At 42.3% G+C, this 24866-nt stretch overlaps 4 protein-coding genes across 4 annotated transcripts; 2 read left to right on the top strand and 2 right to left on the bottom strand.

Annotated features, from left to right (window-relative positions):
- Positions 1–1006: 1006 nt before the first annotated feature.
- Positions 1007–6381, top strand: LOC146686838 (uncharacterized). The gene is made up of 2 exons (XM_085440262.1): positions 1007–1289; positions 5047–6381. Exons 1-2 carry the CDS (start codon positions 1118–1120, stop codon positions 6021–6023), a joined length of 1149 nt encoding a protein of 382 aa, XP_085296388.1. The 5' UTR covers positions 1007–1117; the 3' UTR covers positions 6024–6381.
- A 3695-nt stretch (positions 6382–10076) lies between these two features.
- Positions 10077–12182, top strand: LOC146686837 (uncharacterized). Its single transcript, XM_085439424.1, has 3 exons — positions 10077–10904; positions 11696–11983; positions 12043–12182. Exons 1-3 carry the CDS (start codon positions 10733–10735, stop codon positions 12180–12182), a joined length of 600 nt encoding a protein of 199 aa, XP_085295550.1. The 5' UTR covers positions 10077–10732.
- A 6301-nt stretch (positions 12183–18483) lies between these two features.
- On the bottom strand, positions 18484–22603 carry LOC146686836 (stonustoxin subunit beta-like). Its single transcript, XM_085439423.1, has 4 exons — positions 22519–22603; positions 19568–19670; positions 19373–19419; positions 18484–19208 (listed from the first exon to the last, which is right to left on the bottom strand). The coding sequence occupies exons 1-4, from the start codon at positions 22601–22603 to the stop codon at positions 18655–18657; spliced, it is 789 nt and encodes a 262-aa protein (XP_085295549.1). The 3' UTR covers positions 18484–18654.
- Positions 22604–23160: 557 nt separating this feature from the next.
- LOC146686835 (caspase a-like) lies at positions 23161–23873 on the bottom strand. Its single transcript, XM_085439417.1, has 3 exons — positions 23825–23873; positions 23492–23665; positions 23161–23403 (listed from the first exon to the last, which is right to left on the bottom strand). The coding sequence occupies exons 1-3, from the start codon at positions 23855–23857 to the stop codon at positions 23161–23163; spliced, it is 450 nt and encodes a 149-aa protein (XP_085295543.1). The 5' UTR covers positions 23858–23873.
- Positions 23874–24866: the final 993 nt, after the last annotated feature.

Below are 24866 nucleotides of genomic sequence, written 5' to 3'. Positions count from 1 at the left end.
TCCATCTTTTGATGACTCACCAGTCTGAAAGGAGACTATCATCATCCAAATGAAAAGCAGACCGTGTCTGTGTTCTGTCTCCATGCTTGTCTGTGTCAACAAATTGGTTTCCTGACCTAAACTCCTTCAGCTGCCTGTACAGAATGAGCAGCAGGACCAGTGAAGGAACCTCTCTACTCTATACATGCAGCGTGATATCTGAATGGATTAACATGTTTGCCTTTTCCTTACTTTATTAGATATTCCACTGAAAATTAAAAACATACACGCACAAATAAATTAGTCCCATATTCAGGCACATGAACACCACACAGTTGGTTTCCAGGTACAGGTTCCATTAAAACATACGTAGATGTTATACTCATATTAACAGTTGTGTTTTATGTATCTTTTTAAAAATATATACCAATGAAAAGTACGTCAAACAGTTTTCTGGGTCCTTTCTCTTCAGCTAAACCAATTTAAAATCATCAATTAAATGAACTCAGTTCAATTTTATTCATATAGTGCCAAATCAGAGCAATATTAAGCTTCAAGAAGCTTATTATTGTAAGGCAGGGGTCCCCAACCCTAGTCCACGAGGGCCGGTTTCCCTGCAGGTTTTAGATCTCACCCTGGGTCAACACACCTGAATCAGGTGAATGGAGGTGAGCTGAGGTGTTAGTCCTTTTGCCACGTGCTCCATAAAGTGTGAGATGTGGTGTTTGATGGTGGGATGTAAGAGGAGGCGGCCTGCACAGGTACAGCTTACTCAGCAGAGAGCATCTTATTCTTGTTTATATTCCAAACCCTGTTCACCACAGAGATCCACAGCCTGTGATACCAAACAGTCTCTGGAGCCACTGGATTCAAACTGGGAATCAGAGCATCAAGGTGGGAAAAATCCACTTATGATGTTACCGAAACCTTTTATTTTTCAGGAATGTGTAACTAATATTCCCTCCTACTAGAAACTGAGCTGTTACGTAAACGAAGTGGAACGGAACCTGTCCTTCTCTGTCGGAGCTTGACCGTGTGACACCAGGCGGAAGTAAACAAAGGAAAGGCGGAAGTAGCTTTCCTCCTGTGTCGAATCAGCGGCGTGTGTGAGCTGAGTGCGTGAGCCGCGGCAGCAACGATGCCTTCAGTTCAGTATCTGAGAGAGTTCATCAACGAGCGACTAACTGCTGCTGCTGAACAAATATTCTTGGAGTTTGAAAAAACGATCGTCCAGTACGAGGAAGAGATCGACCGTCAGCGCAGACTGCTGGATATCACCTGGAAACCCCAAATCAAGCTGCACACAGCAGGTGAGTCACTCTGATGCTGCCGTGATTCTCATTAACGCCGTTTTAAACGAGGAGTTTGTCCTGCAGCTGCTGTCAGGGTGAGCACAGGGACCCCACACCGAGGCTCAGGAAACCTCAGTGGGCAGACAGTCTGTCTCTCAGCCGGTGAGAGTTGATAACTAGCCCTGTGATACCCGTTATCTCTGATTGGAGTTTAAAGTTTTGGTGAGTCAGCTAGCACACAGACAGTCCGGCTAATGCAGCTTGATTTGTGGTTAAAGCTCTCAGCTGATTTTGTAACGGTGCGTTGTTGTCAGCTGGGTGTAGAGAGCATCTGGCAGACGTTACAGGAGTCTGTCTGCTCGGACTACAAGACTTAAACAGTTTCTACCATCAAGCCATACGACGCCTCAACCACAACACTTCAACACACACAGTCCACGGGACGCACTCAGAAGCTGCAGCTTCACAAGTTCTCTGTTTAATCTGCACTGGTCACTCCACTTTATTGATAGTTATATTTTTAAAAAGTGCAATACTGTAACAAGTGCCACAAAAAAACAAAACTTTGTAAAGTTTGTACTGCTGCTCATCCCTGTGCAGTGTCCCATCTGCCCCCCACACACACATTCCTATTTAAGATTTTCTTTATTTAATCACTAGTGTGTACATATATTTATATATACATACATATATTCAGTCAGTTAACTGGAAATTTCTCTCTTTTTTTCCTTTACTACATCTTATTAATATTTTGCTCTTTACTATTTTTATTTTATTTGTTTTATTTTTATTTTTTATTTATTTTTTCTTCTACTGTACCATTCTGCTGAGTGACTGTCTTCTGCTCGTCAAATACATTTCATTGCGATGTTGACCCTGTGCTAACTTGCATATGACAAATAAAACTGAAAACTGAAACTGAGCTGTCAGCTGATCACCACCACCTGCTGAGCTGGCATCTCTTCAGTCTTCACAGGAAGGTCAGTGCCAGGGTACTCGATCTGTCCTTCCGGAGGGATCTGTTACGATTTGTAATGGACAGTAGGGGTGGGCGGTATAACCGGTAAACGGTAGAAACAATACAAATTTGGCCAACGGTACAGATTTTGACTATACCGCTCTACCGCATGTTGATGATGTCATCAAGCTGCGCCTGTTTTGGTCGAAAGTAGTGATGGGATTTGCGGCTCTTTTTAGAGAACCGGCTCTTTCGGCTCGGATCATTAAAAAGTGTCACGATGTTTATATGATTAAACTCATGAGTTTAATCATATAAACATCCAAATAAACTAAACTCAAAACACTGGGTCATAAGACCCAGGATCGTGACAAAAAAGAGTCGGATCGTTCAGCTCCGAACCGGCTCTTCAGGTTGTTTTGTTGCTTTAATTAATTTATTATTAACAATAATAAATAAGGAATTACTAATGTAAAAGAAAGTGGTTTTAGTTATATATGTTTATATATAAATATATGCGGTGGCCCCCAGAGACAAAGCATGCACAAAGTCCAAAGCACATTTCTAGCGTTAACTGAACTTCCAAAACAGAGCTACTAGATCACTTAAATTACACAATGGAAAGCATGTGTGTATTGTTTGTGTATTTATACACAAGCACTCATATAGATTCAAATAATAAAAAAAAAAAAGTTCATTTACCTGTTACTACCACACAACAAATCAATGGTATCAAGCGGTGCGGCTTCATAGCTTACCAAAGCTACATTTTGACAGATTTGTGAGCGCCGTGTAGCACATAAAATCAGTTCAAGGTCAGTAAGCACAACCAGAATTCATACATAAGGCGCACTGTAGATTTTTGAGAAAATGAAAGGATTTTAAGTGTGTAAAATACGTTATACAGAAGAAAATAACATATCGCGATATGTATCGTTACCACGCATGCTTCAAATTATACCGTGATATGGATTTTAGGCCATATCGCCCAGCCCTAATGGACAGAATTTCTCCTCTGATCTTTTAATATATGTATTAGATCTTACTAAAATTATAATTATTACTTTTTCTCATTTTACTGCAGCATTTAAAAATTTCCTTTATATGTGATGCTGATTCCAAGCGTACTCTTCCTGCTAATGTAGAGATCAGGCAAGAGAGCAGTCTGTAGAATTTTAGCCCTGAATGTTAATGTAACCGGAAACAGTGCTTTTATTTTAGAGTATATGCTGAAGGACGCTAATGCAAAACAATCACCACAAGCTTTCCATTTAACATCCACACATTTCATGTTGATTATTCAGTCATTGAACATATATATTATTTATTGCCAGCAGCTTTTCAGCTGTATCTTGCATTTTAACTTCCCTCTCTTACTGCTGTACTTCTGCTGATGTTCCTCTGTTGGTGAGCCTGAGTGAACCGCTGGCAGAGGAGATAAATTGCTTCTTCACCTGCTCCGAAACACCACAACAGCAGCACTCAGCTGCTTCAGCCCTGTTCCCATCCTCACCCTGACCTTCACCTGGTTCCTGCACCACTCCACTCACTGTACCAGAGCACGATGTCACACAGGTGTTCCAAGCAGTGAACCCCAGGAAGGCTGCCGATCCAGACAGAGTACCTGGCAAGGTGCTAAGAGCATGCACCCACCAGCTCACCCTCATCTTCACAAGAATCTGCAGCCTCTCACTAGATCAGGTAGCCATCCCTTCTTCTACAGAGAAGAAGTCCTGAAGCTGGCAGCATGGTGTTCAGAGAACAACCTGGCACTGAACACCAAGAAAACCAAAGAGGTCATTGTCGACTTCAGGAGCCACAGCACTGACTTAGTCCCCCTTTACATCAACGCAGACTGTGTGGAGAGAGTCCATACCTTCTGGTTTCTCCGAGTCGTCATCTCCACTGACATCTCCTGGACAGACAATATCACAATGGTCATCAAGAAGACCCAACAGCGACTACACTTCCTGAGGGTCCTCAGGAAGTACAAACTGGACTCCAACCTGCTGCTGACCTTCTACCGCTCGTCCATTGAGAGCCTGCTGAGATACTGCATCACAGTATGGTTCGGCAGCTGTACTAAGGCGGACAGAGCGAGGCTTCAGAGTGTAGTTAAGGCAGCACAGAAGATCATTGACTGCCCTCTCGCCTCCCTGATGGACATTTATTCCTCCTCAGCAGAGCAGCAAACATTATCAAGGACAGCTCCCCCCCCTGGCTTTGACCTCTTCAGCCTGCTTCCCTCAGGGCAGCACTACAGGTGCATCAGCACAAAGACCGACTGACTAAAAAACTGTTTCTTTCAAAGAGCCATAACCAGCCTGAACTCACACAAGCACTGACCACACAGTTCCACCCCCCAATTCAAGGACTTCTATACACAGACTACCACTCAACTAACATCACCACTGTGCGACATTTAATTTATGTGCAATAGCCCGTACTGTAAAGATATAACAATAATTTTTTCCAATATTTGTATAATTGCTATTTTTTAATACACACTGTTCATCTGTATTATGACAATAAAAGGCAGTCTTTTCTGTTCTTAATTGTGCAGTAGGGTGTGTATTCTCAGCTGTGGCCTTTCTCCTTCTAATAATCTTGATGCGACTTTCTCACTTCACAACTGACTGTGAGGATTCCAACATCAACACTCATTCTCCAATATTTTTAACAGCTGACAGCAGCGATCATCAGCAGTGACTAGAAGAGGACATTTTTTTATGGATTTCTTTACTGACTCACACTGTGGAGCCTTATTACAATCGATATTTTAATATGCGTTTTTCTTCTCTCCTTTCATCCTTGCAGACCTCCAACAGCAACACATTTTTAAGGAAGAGGAGGATCTCACTAATCAGGCACTCCAGCTGAGTGTGGAGCAGGAGGAACCAGAACTTCCACAGATTAAAGAGGAACAGGAGGAACTGTGCAGCAGTCAGGATGGAGAGCAGCTGGGACTGAAGGAGGAGACGGATACCTTTATGGTGACTGCTGCTGAGGAAGGAGAGCACAGTGAACCAGACAGAGAGAGGCCACTCCCTCACAGCTGTCCTGAAACTCACACCCAGGATCAGGAAGGAAGCAAGAAAGTAGATCCAGGATCAACTGGAAATACGAACAGAAGAGCCAGTAACAATGCTGAAGACTGTCCCATGTCAGGTAGTCAATGTAAAACTGAAACAGGTAAAAAGTCTTTAAAATGTGATATTTGTGGAAAAAGCTTTAAGAAAAGGTCCCAAATAAAAGAGCATTACAGAATCCACACTGGTGAGAAGCCACATTCTTGTAAAATATGTCAGAGAGGTTTTTCTCATAGGAGCAATTTGGTGCGCCACATGAGAATCCACACGAAAGAGAAGTTACATTCCTGCCAGACATGTGGAAAAACCTTCAGTCAGAACAGTCATCTGCTGGTCCACATGAGAATCCACACAGGTGAGAAGCCGTATCCTTGTGAAACCTGTGGGAAAAAGTTCACATGTAGTACGCATTTGACAGCGCACTTAAGAACGCACACAGGTGAGAAACCCTTTCATTGTAAAAGATGTGGGAAAATGTTCTCACGAAGCAGTAATTTGCTGGAGCACATGAGAACACACACAGGTGAGAAGCCGTATCTTTGTAACACATGCGGGAAAAAGTTCACATGTAGTAGTCATTTGTTAGTTCACATAAGAACTCACACAGGTGAGAAACCATATATTTGTAAAATCTGTGGGAAAATGTTCACACGTAATAGTGTTTTGTTGCGACACATGAAAACTCACACAGATGAGACCCCATAGTCTTGAAATTTTTCTAGAGAAGACATCCAAAGCGACTCCAAACTAGGAAAAAAAGAGATTCATGGTTAGTGTTATTACTATTCAAGGTTTATTAGAGTGCACTCCAACTGTGATCATGTGAGTTTTGTTCCATCTGTGTCACACTTCACTGCCATCATGAGGATGAAAGAAAACTCCAAATGGAAAACATAATGAATATTAAAATGATCTCATTGCCAACTGGATACAATTGATATTGTGAACATTTTTTTCCAACCCTCATATGTAACAAAAGCAGAATAAAGATGTCCAGCATGTTGTTGTAAAAGACTCTGTATTTAAAAAAAGAAAAGAAATAAAATGTCTCTGTAATGATGAATGATGTCAGTGTTTTCTTTTTTTCAAGCTGAGGAGTTAAAGGCTTTTTCTCAGAGCATCATTAGTGTTAGTAATCGATACAGCTATCAGTGCCTGTTGTTTTTGTGATGTCATATATTCATTCTAAACATAAAGTCTTTGTAAAGTTGTAATGTAGAAACGACAGATTGACACTGAAGGCTGCAGAGAGCTGTGACTGATCATAAGTGAAAGCGGTCACAGAGGAGAGTTCAGTTCAAACATGTAAGATATGCTTTAATCTCCCAGCTGACCTGCTGCGGGTTAAAGTTTGATATGATGGTACTCTGATCAATGTAAACATGTCGTACTGAACCTGCTTTTTTTTTACAATAGTGCATATAGCACATTTACACTAGTACTCTAAAGTACATCATGATTGTCCTCCGGTGGCTCAGATTAATGTTTCAATTCAAAACATGAAACTCTTAATTTTTTTTGTGCTTCCACAGCAGCTCTGTCTCTGTCTCTGATCTTTACTGCTTCATTTCTCTGTTGTCTTTGTCATCAGTCCAATGACACAAGAATCAGAGGTTTAACAGTGTGTGGCTCCCTCTAGTGGATGTTGTGGAGTATTCTGTTGTCTTTGCTCCAAAGGTTTTTGTACAGAGTTTTGCTGTTTCCTGTCACTGTGGGCTGCAGAGCACAGTAGTACACAGCAGAGTCTGTCACTGCAGCAGAGGAGATCTCCAGATGAAACTGCTGTTTTTCTTTGTCATGTATAAACTTCAGCTTTTCTGTTTGCTCTGAATGTTCTGCCATAACAAGCTGTGGATGTGAACCAGACTTCTGATGGTACCAGAAAAGGTTCTGAACATAACCTGAATAGTTGCAGGAGAGAGTCACAGTGCCTCCTTCCAAACTCGTCACTACATCTTTAGATGGTGTCAGTAAATCCTCAGAGGATCCTGAAAACAACAAAGACATATTTCACCATCATGTTTCTGCATCTTTAAACTTAGTTTATAAAAAGTGAATCAATTCAAACAACATCCAGATATTTTCATGTCCATCATCTCCTTTTACATCTCACTCCATCTTTTGATGACTCACCAGTCTGAAAGGAGACTATCATCATCCAAATGAAAAGCAGCAACATGATTTTCTCTTGGACTGAATGAACAATAGAGAGAACACAGCAGCTCTTCAGCTCCTAAATGAAGCCGTTCATGTTCACTGCTGTAGCTCCTCCTCTTGCTGAGCTCTGTTTCCTGTCACTGTTTCCTCATATCTGCAGAGCGCAGAGTCCAACACCCACCAGGAACAAATTCGCTTTCTTTCCAGCTATGTGGATCAAGCTCTTATGCCTTTGCTGGTTGGGGTCAGTGATGAATCAGGTGAGGAGGATTCAAGACTGAGGCGAGAGATAAGAATGTGCACTGAATGTACTCAGCTGCATGAAGAGTACATGAGATTTTCTCAGACACAATTAAATAAAACCTGAGGAAGGTCAAAGGTCGTCACTTGTATGTTTAACTACAAACTTGTGATCTGGAATTCTTTCACTGTTTTTTGCCAGTAGCGTGTTGTTTACCATAAAGTAATTCAGAGTCATTCATACCACAGTAACCAGAGATGATAATATATTTGTAAATATATAACTTTCTACAGGACTGAATATAATATCTTTATGTAAAAGTCCGGAGCCTCTGAGGAGTATCCGAGTATTTATAACATTACACAAACATCTCCATCACAGTGTTCATGAAATGCTGAGTTTATCCATCTTCTGGGTGGGCCTACGGAGGAGTTTTGAAGATTTCCCTGTGAGGGAGCTGCTGGTGACCAATTCAATTCAATTCAATTCAATTTTATTTATATAGCGCCAAATCACAACATAAGTCGCCTCAAGGCGCTTCATAGATACAGAGAAAAACCCAACAATCATATGACCCCCTATGAGCAGCACTTTGGCAACAGTGGGAAGGAAAAACTCCCTTTTAACAGGAAGAAACCTCCAGCAGAACCAGGCTCAGGGAGGGGCGGGGCCATCTGCTGCGACCGGTTGGGGTGAGAGAAGGAAGACAGGATAAAGACATGCTGTGGAAGAGAGACAGAGGTTAATAACAGATATGATTTAATGCAGAGAGGTCTGTTAATACATAGTGAGTGAGAAAGGTGACTGGAAAGGAAAAACTCAATGCATCATGGGAATCCCCCGGCAGCCTACATCTATTGCAGCATAACTAAGGGAGGATTCAGGGTCACCTGGTCCAGCCCTAACTATATGCTTTAGCAAAAAGGAAAGTTTGAAGCCTAATCTTGAAAGTAGAGATAGTGTCTGTCTCCTGAATCCAAACTGGAAGCTGGTTCCACAGAAGAGGGGCCTGAAAACTGAAGGCTCTCCCTCCCATTCTACTTTTAAATACTCTAGGAACAACAAGTAGGCCTGCAGAGCGAGAGCGAAGTGCTCTAATAGGGTGATATGGTACTACAAGGTCATTAAGATAAGATGGGGCCTGATTATTTAAGACCTTGTATGTGAGGAGCAGGATTTTGAATTCTGGACTTAACAGGAAGCCAATGAAGGGAAGCCAAAACAGGAGAAATATGCTCTCTCTTTCTAGTCCCTGTCAGGACTCTTGCTGCAGCATTTTGGATTAGCTGAAGGCTTTTCAGTGAGTTTTTTGGACATCCTGATAATAATGAATTACAGTCGTCCAGCCTGGAAGTAATAAATGCATGAACTAGTTTTTCAGCTTCACTCTGAGACAGGATATTTCTAACTTTAGAGATGTTGCGCAAATGGAAGAAAGCAGTCTTACATATTTGTTTAATATGTGCGTTGAAGGACATGTCCTGGTCAAAAATGACTCCAAAGTTCCTCACAGTGTTACTGGAGGCCAAGGTAATGCCATCCAGAGTAAGAATCTGCTTAGATATCATATTTCTAAGATTTTCAGGGCCGAGTACAATAACCTCAGTTTGATCTGAATTAAGAAGCAGAAAGTTAGCGGCCATCCAGGTCTTTATGTCTTTAAGACATTCCTGCAGTTTAACTAATTGGTGTGTGTTATCTGGCTTCATGGACAGATAGAGCTGGGTGTCATCTGCATAGCAGTGTAAATGTATGCTATGTCTTCTAATGATGCTGCCTAAGGGAAGCATGTATAATGTAAACAGAATTGGTCCTAGCACTGAACCCTGTGGAACTCCATAATTAACGTCAGTGTGTGAAGAGGACTCTCCATTTACATGCACAAACTGGAGTCTATTAGATAGATATGATACAAACCACTGCAGTGCAGCACCTGTAATACCTACAGCATGTTCTAATCGCTCTAATAGGATATTATGGTCGACAGTATCGAACGCTGCACTGAGGTCTAGCAGGACAAGCACAGAGATGAGTCCACTGTCAGAGGCCATAAGAAGATCATTTGTAACCTTCACTAAAGCTGTTTCTGTGCTGTGATGAGCTCTGAAACCTGACTGAAACTCTTCAAATAAACCTCTGCAGATGATCTGTTAGCTGTTTGACAACTACTCTTTCAAGGATGTTTGATATAAAGGAAGGTTGGAGATTGGCCTATAATTAGCTAAGACTGCTGGGTCTAGAGATGCTTTTTGAGTAAAGGTTTAACTACAGCTAGCTTGAAGGCCTAGCTGAAATTAGAACCAGCACCAGAGGTTCTAATTTAATAAACAATATGCCGAATGTTTAACAACTGAATATAATAAAAATTTATTTGTGGCCAGTCAAACAATAATAATAATTAATAACTTATTCTGGCATTACTTTGTAAGTTTTTAATCAAACTTTATATATTTTGTTCAGAAAGCACATTTTTGTTTGTTTGTTCTGAGCTCACCAGATCAAACAGTAACTCTTTTTATAGGGATCATGTTAAAGTTCAATATAAGAAACGTATTCAGATCATTTCAAACCAGAAAGCTTAAAATTCAAATGAGAATATCTGCGATTTTCTTGTTTTCCGTGGATGTAGAAAAAAATTGATTTCAGCTGGAAACTGATTTGAAACAGAGAAATCTTCGACAGCGGAACAGTTAAAGGTAAATGCCCTCTGCCGGAGCAACAACCGTGTGACACCAAGCGGAAATAAAGAAAGGAAAGGCGCGTGTGTGAACAGAGCCGGGAGTGTGGGACCGAAAGAGTCAGCACATCACTGTGGTGTTAGCGGCTTTGCACAGACTCACCGAGCTCTCTGTAATACTTTACATTCATTAATAAGAGAGAGGGGGAGGTGCGTTAATCACGTGACACCAGGCGGAAGTAAACAAAGGAAAGGCGCAAATTGCGTTAGCTTTCCAGAGACTGTTGTTGTTGTGTGAGCTGAGTGTGTGAGCTGAGTGTGTGAGCCGCGGCAGCAACGATGCCTTCAGTTCAGTATCTGAGAGAGTTCATCAACGAGCGACTAACTGCTGCTGCTGAACAAATATTCTTGGAGTTTGAAAAAACGATCGTCCAGTACGAGGAAGAGATCGACCGTCAGCGCAGACTGCTGGATATCACCTGGAAACCCCAAATCAAGCTGCACAGGACAGGTGAGTGTCCCTCTGAGGGAGCATCCTGATCACAGCTCTGCGGGACGTTTCTGATTGTGAGGACTTTTTGGAGATGTGAGCTAACAAAGAGCAAACAGAGGACAGGACTGCGCTGCGCTGCATGCAAACAGCAGGTGCTGAAATCAGCCTGGATTTGAGCTTTTCTCTGACCTGGATCCATCACTCAATCCTGTGAATCGTTTGAAAAACTTTTTGTTTGGCGGTGAAACGTGTGTTTGATGGTGCGTTCAGGTGCACCTTCTAAACTCAGTAATCTAGCCTGAAAAGGTTTTTCCTTGGTTTCCTTTCTTCTTCTGCAGAGCTGTAAAGAGTTCAGTGTTAACGTCATAACAATACGTCTTTTTTATTTCTCCATCAGTGACGTCAGAGTGGTCGCCCGGGCCCTTTGTGATGATGTCACATAAAAGCTAAAGTGGTACACAGCACGTGCACGGTTCCTGTGGTCACATTTACACACGTGTGAGAACAACAAAGTCCACCATGTTGTTGTTCAGAGTCACGGACGCGACTGAAAGAAGTGACACAGAGTTTAATGTGCAGCTCGGCACAGTGACACCTAATATTGAATTTATGAACTGGAGTGGCAGTGCGGTGCTGCTGCTGTGCTGAGGGGGCTTTACCTTCCAGATGTTCGTCTGAATAAATGCAGATCTGAGATCAGTGACTTACAGCTGACTGGACGGCTTTACTCTCACACACGAGCGACGCAGTCATGCTGTAAAGTCCTGTTAATGTTTCTGTGGTTGTGACTTCTTTCTTCTGTCCTCCAGACGTCCCACAGCAGCAGGTCTGTGAGGAGGAGGAGGAGGAGGAGGTTCTCCCTGAGCAGCAGCTCTGGAACCAGGAGAGGAGCTCCAGTGTGGAGCAGGAGGAACCAGAAGCTCCACAGATTAAAGAGGAACAGGAGGAACTGTGCAGCAGTCAGGAGGGAGAGCAGCTGGGACTGAAGGAGGAGCCTGAAGTTCATAATGATCCTGTGCAGTACGAGGAAGAGATGGAGCGTCAGCGCAGACTGCTGGATATCACCTGGAAACCCCAAATCAAGCTGCACAGGACAGGTGAGTGTCCCTCTGAGGGAGGAATTTTACTCATGGGCCGTTTCTCAATACTCGTGCAGCCAGTCCAGACTTCGTAAGTTCACACGGGAGTCCGGACTTCCCGAGAGTGCGAGAAAACAGCGCGATCATTCCACAGCTGAGCAGCATCGTACTTGATGACATCACACAGAGTTTTTACTGCATCCCTGCTGAACTGTGATTAATATTTGCAATGGAAATTACACGTGACGTAGTAGATTTCTTTAAGAAAAAGATGTATGAAAAAGGTATTTTGAGCACTTGATCTGTTTCATAATGTCTAATAAGCTTCATGAAGGAAACACAAGCTTAATCTCTCTTAATAAAAATCGTATACATGTATGCACAGCTCACGCTGCTTATTGAGTAAAAACAAGCAGGTGAGACGTTAGAACGCTGCTATTTTATTTTTGCAGACCCCTAAAATCAACACTGGACTGCTGGGGTTTGGAAGAGAATCGATATTAAAAACCTAATTTGATCAATGCTGCAGCAGCCTTCAGCTGTTCACATGTGTCAGCATGTTGTTTCTGCTCCCGGAGGAAAGGTTTCCTTCGAATTCAAAGATTTTTAATGTTAATCAGCTGTTACTTACGTTTGTGTTTAAAGAAGAACAGCACATTTTACATGAGGGGACATGACGGGAGAGCACATATCCATTGAAACAATGTTAAATCAACATCAGGCAGTTCTGTTGGAACAGCGTTAGAGTCTGATATTGAATCACTGTTGAACTCTGATGGTGGTTTTCCATCACTTTTCACTTGGTTACTATTGAAACACTAAAATCATAATTAAAAATCAACTTAATGGGCGTTTATTTTACGACACCACGAAACAAACGACAGATGTTTTTATATCGTCGTCCGATATATATGGTTATATCAACAGCCCTAAACCAGGCGTGTCCAAACGTTTTCACTGACGCCAACATACATAAAAATATAGGAGGGGCGGGGCCAGTTACTAGAAATGAGGTATATAACCTTAACTTTACTGTATTAAAGTTAGAAAAATCACTTAAAAGTGGTCAAATATGTTATATTGTTGAATATAATTAAAGACAAAACTGCCTTCATCCCATCTTTCCATAAACGGATCTTTGTTGATTTATCCAGAAAAAGCTTTGGCAGCTCGTTTTCACAGCAGCCTCAGATTTCTTCTTGGACTGAAGATTTACAGCACAGAGAAAAAACAATAAATAAAGCTTGTTATTTAAGTTATTAGGCTCAGCAACGCACCTGTTAACGTCCGTTTGAAACAGTTATCAACATTAACAGACTGAACTGGGCTTAATAACAGGAGTGCATCATTTTAGCAGATTATTCTGGTGAGTATCAGCTGCGCTGGGTTTGTAAATCGGGCCGTCCAGCTGCGGTGCTGATCCGACGCCACTCGTGCCAAAAACCCGGACAAATGTCACTTGATCAAGGAGCAGATGTGCATCAGATGAGATCAGCTGACTGCGTGCGCTGTGCACAGCGGTGTGTGCTCTGTGTGTTAACAAGGAAAACGCAGATAAGAAAGTGGTGCACAAAAGCAGAGTAGTGACAGAATCGATGCGCATTACTGATATTTGAAGCATGTGTACCTGCACCTAACACACGGGTACTGTGGAATATAGTTTTACTCACCTAAGGCGCTCGTGCTCTCGTCCACTCCCAGCAACAATTAGCAGCTGTGCGGCGTCTGTGGCGTCGATGCTCTCATCGCATGCGATGGAGTCAAAATCAAAAGCACAGCTTTGTCAGACAGGTGCAGTTTAATGTTGGCTGACGAGTCTTCAGTGCGTCAGTGAATAATAATTAAAATATTAGGATGAAGTTTTTTCACATGTACCTGTTAGAATCATGATGATTAACAGAGAAGTTTCATAACAGCCCAACAACAACATGTTGGACTGAATCTTCTGTGTTGAATGTGGAGGTTTCTCTGTCTCGTCTGCTCTTCAGTCGCAGCTCAGCTCCTCCCTGAATCTGTGTCTCCTCTGGTTTTTATTTCCTGATCAAATCTTGTCACCATGAGACTTTTCTGTGTTCTAACACTCACCTATGCAGTGAGAGAAAAGTACAAACAGGTAAAGGAACATGTTTCAGGTGCTGAAGTCACACAGCAGATGAACAAAGTTCAGCAGAATGAAAAGACTAAGCAGCCTCTCTGCTGCACAGCCTTCTCCTCAACATCAGGCTGTAGTTCTGCACAGAGAGACCATCTCATTGGCTGAGTTCAGCATCAGTGGGTGGAGCCAGACAGAAACCTGTTTAGGGTCTTTATGAACAGCGAAACATCTGCTGGTGTTAAAAGAAACTAAAGAGGTGCAGTTACAAGTACAAGTACATCCAGACAGTGACTTTTACGGCTGGCTTCTCCACATCAGTGTCTGCACAAGTTTCCCGTTCAGACTGTAAAGTTTGGGGAGGAGAGGATTCCCTGGAATCATCAGTGACAGTGAATTCACTGATAACTACACAATTATTTGACAGCAGGGAAAAAAGCATATCTGAACCTGTCTTTATGTTCGGCTGTGATAGTTGTAGCAGTCAGACAGTGAGTGAGAGAGACAATCTGCTGTGTACTTAGAAGCCATTTTTTCTGCTTCTGTTCTGATTCTGAGGTAATTTGGGTTGAACCCAGGACTGTATCGGCGTTGGCTGAATAGCAGTGGTGTTCACCTTGCGGTGTCAGAACACACAGGACGCACAAATAAGGTTATTCCGTCTTTACTGTGATTCTGTAGCTTAACAGCGCAGCACAGCAGCACAGTAATGCAACCGCAGGCTTTCAGAGGATGTACAAGAACTCGTAGGTGGGGGGGCTGTTAGCTGTTAGCTAACAAGAGCAGAACATATACAAAATACTGAATATAACAAACATTTAAGTCATGAATTAAGATTCATGAGCTTTCTTCCAGTCTGACCAGAACTACAAATGGAAAGTCCGATATGAAGATCTCCATGCACTACTCAGAAAACCTCACAGTCCATGACATTAATTGCCAATACACCCAACAACACAAAACAGCCAATCAACCAAAGCGGTACCCCATGATCATAAGGTCAGGGGTTCGAATCCCCTGAACGGCTACCCTGAGGTACCCCTGAGCAAGGTACCATCCCCACACAGTGCTCCCCGGGCGCTGCACTGGTGTCTGCCCACTGCTTCACTGAGTGAATTTCCCCACGGGGATCAATGCAAAGTGTGCAGTATTATTATTGTGTACAACATTAGCAGCATGAACTAGCCACACAGGTGAACAGGCCAATACACATTGCACTTCTACATCCACTAAATGCCTAAAAGACTAAAGCTGTCCTTTCCAGGCAGGGCTCCACGTCCACTCAGTTCTTTAGCAACGCGCACGACTCACACTGTGTGTCGACATCCCCCGCTGAGTCAGTCCGCTCAAACTCTGATCCCTGGAACATGTGTTCAATAGTGCACCTGTGCCCTCTCGCCACAAGGGGGCTCCCACACACAGTTGACAGCCTTTCCAACACAGAGGACAGATTCTGTAAAATATCGGCTGCACATGATCTTGGGTGTGATTATTGTAGGGTCTACCTCACAATATAAAGCACCTTGAGGGGACTGTTGTTGAGATTTGGTGCGATTAATAATGTTTGAACTTTTAAGGTTGTTCAACATTCGTAGTTCTGTTTTGCATTTGGGAACATTTAGTTGTTTATTATAATGCAGTCTTAAGGCTTTACATTACATATTTTGACTTTGTGTATCTGTGTTGGTAGGCAGGTTGGACTCAAATATATGATTTGTAAAGTTCATTGGAGGCGTATAGTGCTCCAGGGACTCAAGGGAGGAAAGGAGTCCACACAACACTCTCTCAACTCAGGGTTTGTCTTACCACACACCTGGGAAGATCAAAACCAGGAGTCTACACAGAAGAAACACACAGCAAGTATCTTGAAGCATCAGAAGCAGCACAAACACTGAGCAGGAGGAGCCAGGGCTTCACTAACTCTAATCCAACAGTCCAGTGAAGAATGACAGCCAGCTCAATTCTGCATTTGAGATCATCGGAGACACGTGGGTCAGGTCAGAGGCAGCAAGCTGAGACGAGGCCCACTCAGGAACACAAACAACAACAAAGGAACACAAACAACAACAAAGGAACACAGACAGAGGAGAGAGAGAAAACTAAAGTCCAGAGACAGACAGCAAACAAACCGAGAAATCAGCCGGAGACGACTGAGACCATCACATTTGGCTTTTAATTCAATGTAGGTTTAATAAGTTTTTAGATTGAGTTGAATCATTTCAGTTTAGTTTGCAATGTTTAAGAATATTTATTTTTAACTGTCATTGCCTGTTTTAGTTTTAGTCTTTATTAATTATTATTGCCTGGATGGCAAACGTCACATAAAGCCTCATAAAGCCTCATAAAGCCTCATAAAGCACATTCTGAACGTTTTGATCAAATTCACAAATATTGAAACTACGGGGATTTCCACCAATTAATCTTTCTTTTCTTTTTTCCAAGTTCACAAAATAATTTCAGGTCTAGTTTTTATTTTTGTTTTAGTTAACCAAAAGGCTTTTCACATGCAGATTATATTAGTTCACTATAATAACCGTGATATATACACAGTAAAGGTGTTCCTCAAAAATGCACTGTAAGTGTAAGAAGTGGACACGAGTGATGACGAGCAGGTCCAGATGCTTCTAAACACGGAAAGAAAGAAAGGAACATTTTGGCTTCATCTCAGGAGAAAGTAGCGCTGACTGAACTGGTTGTTGCTACTGCAGTGGTCTGAATGCTCCCATCTGTTAATCTACAGCAAAAATCATGACATTTCAAACGTGATCCAAATAAATTAGTTAATCCTGTGAAATTACACTGTCAGAGTGAGGGGCTGCATTAAAATAGGTGACTCTGAAAAATATTTGTAACACAAAGTATTTGCAGTAATGTTGTTCACCTGGTTCAGAGTTTAATTTGTTCCCTTTCCGATCGTGTCCTCTCGTGTCAGCTCCCCTAGTTAAAGGTTCTGACGTCCTGACGGTTGCTGGTCTAGTTTTACCTTCTGTCTCATTGCTTCTGATGATCCTCACCTGCGTCTTGTTACACTCTTGTTTCTCCTGATGCCTCTGACCCTCGGGTGTTTAAATAGTGCTGTTTATTCCTCAGTGTCTGTGTCAGTCTATGTTGACCTACCATCATGTGTTCCCTGGTTGACTGGAGATGAGTTTTCTGGAGTTCGTCTGTTGCTGCCTTCTTAGTCAGCAGTCTTATTGCACCGGTCACCCAGGTCACCACCATCACCGCTGCCACCCAGCATTCAAGCTGTGACGCTGGTGCCCAGCTTGTAAGAGCTCCTGTTATTCGGCATTCCAGACAGTTCCATGAATGAACCAGCTTCATCATTGGTGTGGTTGTGGTGGGAGGATGAGGAGCCATGCTCCCTCTTCCAGGAGGAAGAGTGTTCTTGTCACCGGTTCTCCCCGTGGTTCAGTCCAGATGAAGCCAGTGAATGTTGTGCCTGTTTACCCAGACTAGCTCAGTTAGGCACAACGAGAGCAGGCAAACCCTGAGAGTTTCCTGACCCCAGGCAACCAGCGCAGTGTCCGCAGCCTATCAATAAACACTGTTCCAGGTTTATGTAGACGACTTAGCTGCTGCTCCTCTCATTCAGTATTATTAAAGTGAAATTCTGTAGTCTGCATTTCATGTTGTGCAGCCTCATTTAACTACAGTTGGTGCTACAAGTTGTTGTATAAACTTCCTGAGATTAAAACCACTCATGGGTCTGATCATGTTAATGACTATTACATATCTGGACTTCATATGATTGCTGGGTTTCTCTCTGCGTGTATTATTGTAGGGTCGACCTTACAATATAAAGCACCTTGAGGCGGCTGTTGTTGTGATTTGGTGCTGTGTAAATAAAGTTGAATTCAATTTAAACATCATGATGAATTTCTCATCTAAAGCTCTCATTGAAAGTCTCCAGGTGAGGAAAAACGTGGTTGTTGTATCAGTGACTTTAAAATACTCGAAGCAGAAGAAACACACTTCACACAAAGCACATCAGTAAAGAAAACTGAAGATCAATATATATTTAGTCTCTATCACACAAAGAACATTGTTCAAGCAGGAATTTCTCTTTCTGATCAGCAGTGCAAAATATTTTCTCAGCCCCATGTCAGAAGAGCTTTGGTGCAGAGGTCAGCACCGTCACCTCACAGCAACAAAGTCCCGAGTCCAACTTCACCTTCATGTGTGGAGTTTGTATGTTCTCAGCTTGTTTGTTTGGATTCTCTCTGGGTGCTCCAGCTTCCTCTCACAGTCCAAAGACATGCAGTTAGTGGAATGAAGTTAATGTCAGCCCTGTCTCAGATTGGTGACCTGTCCAGCTTGGACCCTGGCTCACACTCTACGGTTGCTGGAAGCTTCAATCTTCAACGGATTGAAATTAAAAAGGAATCATTTAGAGGTGTTTAAATCATTAAATCATTGAATCCATGAATCTGAAAGTGTTTTTGAGTGCAAGATGCAGACTGAAAGGTCTATTTAGCAGTGCTTCTCAGAGTTTTATACTGAACTAAGCACAGACTGACTGAAGAATTATGAAACCAAGCTTCAAATCCAGGATAGAGGTTGTTTGCTGTGCCGGCAGGACGGTCCACATACACTGCTACTCTGTTGGAGGAGAGCAGTGCACATGGACCGGCTTCATTATTCTCACTGAAGAATTATGAGACCAGACTCCAAATCCAGGATACAGAGGTTCAGTGAATGTGGTGTTGAAGGTGTGGAGGTGGATCAGAGAGTCCAAGAAGATATTGTAGAAGGACAGCGTGCCGGCAGGATGGTCCACATACACTGCTACTCTGTTGGAGACAACGTCTTTGGGGATGAAGGTTTCTGTGTTATTGTGCAAGACAGAGTAAGAGTAAGAGCAGTCCAGGCTCCAGGACTGACTGTTCAGTCCAAACAAGCAGTCATCACTGTGTCCTCTCCGTTTGATTCCTTTGTAGCTCACTGCTATAGAAACATATCCACTCCACTCAACCTCCCAGTAACAAGGACCAGTCAGCCCGTCTGTGCACAGCAGCTGAGGGCGGTCAAATCTCTCTGGATGATCAGGATATGGCTGCTGTGCATTCAAACGCATCACCTCTCTGTTGCTGTCAGACAGCTGGATCCATTTGTATACTGTGTTTGGGTCGATTGTGAGTTGATAGGAATCTGATAGAGAGAACAAATAAATCCAGCTGCAGTTATTGATCGATCATCTATTCGTTGATCGGCTCTTTGATGGTGACTCCTGATATCAGAGATATGAATGAGCGACACAGTAGTTTAAAGACGGTTGGATTTGTTTCCAAGAATCATCATAAAATCAAACGTACACTTCTTCAGATCCGAGCTCACCCGTCGGACGCCATCAGGCTCCACCCTGCAGGGAGAGGAGGGGTCAAACCAGCACAGTCGTTGGCAACATGCTAACATGGACATCATCACTCATACTGTCACAGAGGGAAGACTTCATGTAGCTCTTACATCTGCATAAAACAAACAGGCTGAGTGAAGGGATCTGTTCATACCTGTTTAGAGACTCCTTTCCTGCAGACCACTGCTTCACTTCTTCAGGTGCATCTTGAATCAGAATTGCTCTTTTAAAATCAAATATTACAATTTTCACAACACCTACATGTTTTGTTTTTTTGAATGAAACAGAACAAAAGTAGGAAGTCAAAGTGTTTTTTCCTCATATATCAGTTGAGTGGAAGCAGTAAAGCCACCAAGAGACTTTGATGTGCTGACATTCGTCCTCTGCTTGTCATGGTCATTTTTAGTCTACATAAACTACTGAAGAAGATTGATGGATTCGACGCATCCATCAGAATATAAATATGTGTGCATGTTAGATAGAAAGCTCTTATATAGAAAAGGTGAATGAGGCACGTTGTGTTGAGTTAAATAAGAACCAGTCCATTTACCGTTTATTCGATCTAAGCAGCTTTGGAAGACGGCGACTGGACCTCATTAAGCTTTTTGAAGAGGTTTCTCCTTTGGTGTTTAAACTCTAGTGGGAGTTGTCCACTTAAGAGGATCATAGGCACACTATTGATCATGTGCCTCATCACAAGATCCAAGTTATAAAAAAAGGTGTGGGTCATTATCAGCAGAGCTTTTGGATGAAACTATGGTGAAACCTTGCCTCACTCTATCATGTGACCCATTGAGACGCAAGATGTGAGTAGGGGTTGAGGTGCCTGGGAAGACTCAACATAACTGGAGCACGGATGGTACAGTTGTTGACAGCTGGTGTGTCGATCAGGTGAACTTCACAAACACAATGAAACACTGTGAGCCATGCACCGGCTTCCTCAGAGCCTGGACCTCAATATTGAAGCCCTGTGGGATCATGGAGGACTCTCATATGGACTGATGCCACACAGAACTGTCCACGGGGAAATTACAGTTTTTCTCAGTCGCTTTGGTGCGTTCCTCAGAACACCATTAACATTTGCACAGCAGTTAGTGCATTTCCCAAAACAATTAGTGCAAACTGCAAAACCTAGTGGATAGCCTGCAAAAGCACGTCACATGCACAGAATTGATTATCCATACCTCAAAAGCAAGTATCCATGTCAATGAAACTGTCAGTGCCATCAAAATGAAAAGTCTTGACACCATCTTTATGAACAAGATAGTCAAATGGCATTGTCATGTTTCCACTATGACAGTTTATAATTTCAGTGTTTCCCATTGCAAAAACAATTGGTGACACCTGAAAATGCTGACGACAGCACTATGGCCTACCTGTACAGCCATCTGAAATGTGCAGTAAAGTCACTGTAGATGTTATGGGAGTCTTGGGAGTAACTGAGACACTGAATACGTACGTTTCACATTTCCATTGTGTAGAAATGTTTGTAATCCTACAGAATTGTGCAAAAGAAAAATATGCTACAGTCACCTGTTCACTGTAGAATACATGTAAACATAAAATCACCCATTTGGTAGAGCTGTGCACTAATGTGAACAATAAACAGCACATGTAACAGTACAGTAAATCATTCTGGCACATCCAGACGTTCCTGTCTGTCTGGCCACATATTTTCATCTACATCACAACAGATGTTATCCCTCGCAATGCAGCGAGGAAAGTATCTCCTGGAGTGGCGAATCCATCCTCTGCAGGACCCTGCTGTGATGTCGTCACATGCTGCATCCATGGCTGCTAGCAGGGCCATTTGCTCATGTGGATTTCATTTGTCTTGAGTACTCTGTCAATTGTTGAAATTGGAACAGATTCAATATTGCCAAATACCGTGTAATTCTCTATGACAGCGCTTTGTATGTCTCTCAGCTTTATTGCATTGTTTGCAATGACCATTGCACAAATGGCTTCTTCTTGCTGTGGGGTAAGAAGGGGCCCTCTTCCGCCTCCGCGAGGTTGTGGTGCAGAGTGAACTTTTTGTGAAATTGCAAATACAGTACAGTAACATGTGATGTGTCTGAGATGGCACAGTACAGTACAGTGTATTACTGTTTGCATACCTGTTTTCCCTACGGAATGTTTGAATGATTGAACTGACAGTAGTTCTTCCAATATTGGGTTGCACCCTTCGACCAGCCTCCTCCATGGTGAGGCCGTGATTGACAACATGGTCCACAATTGTAGCCCTTATTTCATTGGGAATCCGCCTATATCTGCCTCTTCTCCCTCTTCCCCTTCCTCCCCGCATCTTCACCCCTCTTCCACGGTGCTGATCTTCCATTTTGTGTCACAGAAGTGTAGAAATGGTACACACTAGCTCCTGCGCAGTTTATATATGCTTGCCAATTGGGGATTCACAGGATTCATCCATAATTGACAGTGAACAAGTTGTTTGTCATTGGTTACAACTAAACTTTCACACGCCTCCTCATGAGTGACAGCTGTAATTCACCCGAGATCAATTGTTCAATTTCGGAGACATTTCCAGGAACAATGATACAGAAAGGTATAGGATTTGCTTGACAGATGGCCAATATTTGGCATGTGATAACTAGTTCAACAATTTTGTGTGTGATGACTCAAGCAATGGATGTATGACTATTAGTTTTATTGGGAACAACTATTCAGCATCCATAGGTATGATTACTTTTGACTGACATGACATAAGCAAATGGAAATGTCAGAAAGCAGCAGGGAAATGTATGGAAGCAACTGATTCATGTCCAAAATCATTTGCAGTTTGTTCAGAGAGAGGAGAAATTGCTACTATGATGTGCACAAATGACTGAGTGTTGTGGAGGTTGAACTAATAGTTATGAGAATTTCAATTCTGATCTGAGAAACGCACCAAAGCGACTGAGAAAAACTGTAATGTTGTGGGATGCTTTTCTGTTTTGTTCATCATCATCATCATCATTGCTCTTTAGTTCCATCAGTCGCTCATCGATGTGAATAAACCAGACTGAACATTTCATGCAGTCTCGTGTGTCCTGTCATCCCAAAACAACACAATATCTTAAAGTCACATCAAAAACCTGTAACACTCACTTTGAAACACGTAGAAGCGCTTTGTCAGAGTGTCTCTCTCTTTGGTTGGCATCTGCTCAGATGGGAATTCTTCAAAGCTTTGCATGACCTGTTGGTTAGACTGCACTTAACATGATTCCACACATAGATAGATAGATAGATAGATAGATAGATAGATAGATAGATAGATAGATATGTATTTGTGTATTCCATATATTCCACTTGCCAAACGTACCGTTCTGAATATTTCCTCAATGTCATCTCTAAGGCAGTGCTTTTTGACAGCCTCACAGATGTGTTGGATGAAGGCAGAACCGTATGTTTCATGAGTGTATGAACCTGTGTCTGCAAGCAAACAGAACCAGATCATATCTGTAGTTAGGCGGTGTTTGATTGTTCTAAATGTTACTTATTGGAGGGTGGTGCACTTACAAGTGGTGCTGGAATGAAAAATGATGAAATCCTTTTCATTGTGTGTCCGAGGACCTTTGACAGAGTTCACTGACAGAGATTCGATGTCGTCTGTGGGCACAAATTGTGTCCTATCAAGTAAATCCACCGATTCCTCCCCCACTGAAACAAACACACAGACTTACTGAAACGTGTCGATCTTTTACCTTTTCAAATGAACAAATATTAACAGTAAATTCATTGAAGATTCATTCATGCTGTTTGTTGGGTGTGTGAGGACAGATGAGAATCACCTCCTCTGCAGGCGTAAATAATGACGATCTTTGGTTTGTCCTTCAGTGCAGGACAGTTCTTTGAGTTTAAGTGCTGAAAGATTTGGTCAAGTTCAAACTCCTCAGTTCCCGTGCCTCCATAACACACCAAAGTCACAAACACACTGTCTGTGAGGGCCAGTTTTGGGTGTTCAGAAAATTCTTTCAGAGGTTTAGCGATCATCTGTGAGAAGAAATCCGTCACTGGATCATTTAACCAGTTTGTAAAACTGGGTGCAAGTGAAGAAACCTTTTCTGCTTTTAAAAGTTACCTTTGCAGTGATGTCCCCACATCTCACTACCTCATATCCAAGAGTTTGAAGTAGACTTTGCATGACTTTCTCATCTTTCGCAGCTCTACATTTGTATAAACTTGTATTAAACGTTTCAATGTTGATCAGCAGGGCGATGCGATTTGACTGTGATTGTTGAGTCACTGGGTAAATCTGAGAGACCAAACAGAAACTCTTCAGATTATTTTAACACAAGCTGATTTTTTTATGCAGTCATTTGCAGTAATTATTATTATTATTGGTTTGGAAGTTACTACAAGAGGCTAAGATCAAACAATCAACATATCTCATATGAATCATACAGTAACATACTTTTTTACCCTGACTGTCTGTCCACGTCTCCATCTCTGACCTAGAAAGAAATCAGAGGACATGTTGAGCTGGAGGGACAGAATGTGTCACATCACATCAGCTCTTGGGATTTTCACTGTGCATCACATCATCTCTGCTTCTTGTGGATTATTCAGGACTGATTTTTAAAAATATTAATGAGAAAATGTATTGCTGATACTGATTAATAGATAATAAGACTTGAGCCTAATAAACCTGAAGACTATTGAATGTAGACACACGGGATCCTAATCAGGCATCAAAGTGAGATTTGGCAGGTGGGGAAACTCTAAGCCCAGGTGCAGTGGGGCAGCGTGGGCGACTTGGAAATGAGACCCTGTACTGGAAGCTCCACTCAGGTTTTCTTTGTATCCAGGTTGTGATCAGCTGAAGCTGCTCTTTGTGGATTTAGCCGACCGAATTCAGATGTTACATATTTCCAGCTTCCAGCCACTACAAAAACCCGAAAAACCTAGAATTTGGTGAATTAACTCAAACAGCACCTTACAGTTAAACAATGTCTGATTAAATGTATGCAAACAGCTCAGCTACTCTTCACCAGTCCAAGTTTACCCCTCTCAGCTTTACCACAGTACTGCAAACTTAACACTTTCACTGACATAAAATCTGAATAATGTCATTTCTGTCCCAAGATGTTTCACAATAAGAACACAAAATAATCATGTTCCTCTCATGTCTTCTTTCTTTGCAACATCCTCCATCTCTGATGTGACAGATGAAAGAAAAACCTTCTTCAAAGTAAAACAGAAACAACATCTGCTGCTGCTGCTAAGACAAATGAGAAATGAAGAATCAGAGACTTACAGCAGAGATGCTGAGTCCTGGTTGTCCTCTGATTAAAGAGCTCAGACTGCTCAGAAAAGAAGGACTCAACTGTACCTGCACTGGAAACACCTGCTGACTGACTGACTGACTGGATGCTCTTTTATACTGAGCTGGAATCTAGTTAGAATTGTTCTTCTTCATGATAACGTGAAGGCTCAGTTCTTTGGACCAAACTGGT

This window comes from Copadichromis virginalis, linkage group LG18 (genome assembly GCF_057382275.1).
Source record: "Copadichromis virginalis isolate Kocher_CV1m ecotype Utaka linkage group LG18, C_Virginalis_male_GT1.1, whole genome shotgun sequence".
Classification (NCBI taxonomy): Eukaryota; Metazoa; Chordata; class Actinopteri; order Cichliformes; family Cichlidae; genus Copadichromis; species Copadichromis virginalis.
Note: the sequence above shows the minus strand (reverse complement) of the source record. Positions and strands in the feature narration are given on the sequence as shown.

Excerpts from the sequence above, each read along its gene's own strand:
- LOC146686838 (XM_085440262.1), top strand. The coding sequence starts at position 1,118 with ATGCCTTCAGTTCAGTATCTGAGAGAGTTCATCAACGAGCGACTAACT. Across the intron at positions 1,290-5,046 it reads AATCAAGCTGCACACAGCAG|ACCTCCAACAGCAACACATT; the intron begins GTGAGTCACTCT and ends TCATCCTTGCAG.
- LOC146686836 (XM_085439423.1), bottom strand. The coding sequence starts at position 22,603 with ATGCAAAGCTTTGAAGAATTCCCATCTGAGCAGATGCCAACCAAAGAG. Across the intron at positions 19,420-19,567 it reads GGAAAGGAGTCTCTAAACAG|GGTGGAGCCTGATGGCGTCC; the intron begins GTATGAACAGAT and ends CTCTCCCTGCAG. Across the intron at positions 19,209-19,372 it reads GAGCTCGGATCTGAAGAAGT|ATTCCTATCAACTCACAATC; the intron begins GTACGTTTGATT and ends TCTCTCTATCAG.
- LOC146686837 (XM_085439424.1), top strand. The coding sequence starts at position 10,733 with ATGCCTTCAGTTCAGTATCTGAGAGAGTTCATCAACGAGCGACTAACT. Across the intron at positions 10,905-11,695 it reads AATCAAGCTGCACAGGACAG|ACGTCCCACAGCAGCAGGTC; the intron begins GTGAGTGTCCCT and ends TCTGTCCTCCAG. Across the intron at positions 11,984-12,042 it reads AATCAAGCTGCACAGGACAG|CCAGTCCAGACTTCGTAAGT; the intron begins GTGAGTGTCCCT and ends ATACTCGTGCAG.
- LOC146686835 (XM_085439417.1), bottom strand. The coding sequence starts at position 23,857 with ATGGAGACGTGGACAGACAGTCAGGGTAAAAAA. Across the intron at positions 23,666-23,824 it reads CAGACAGTCAGGGTAAAAAA|ATTTACCCAGTGACTCAACA; the intron begins GTATGTTACTGT and ends TTGGTCTCTCAG. Across the intron at positions 23,404-23,491 it reads GTGGGGACATCACTGCAAAG|ATGATCGCTAAACCTCTGAA; the intron begins GTAACTTTTAAA and ends TTCTTCTCACAG.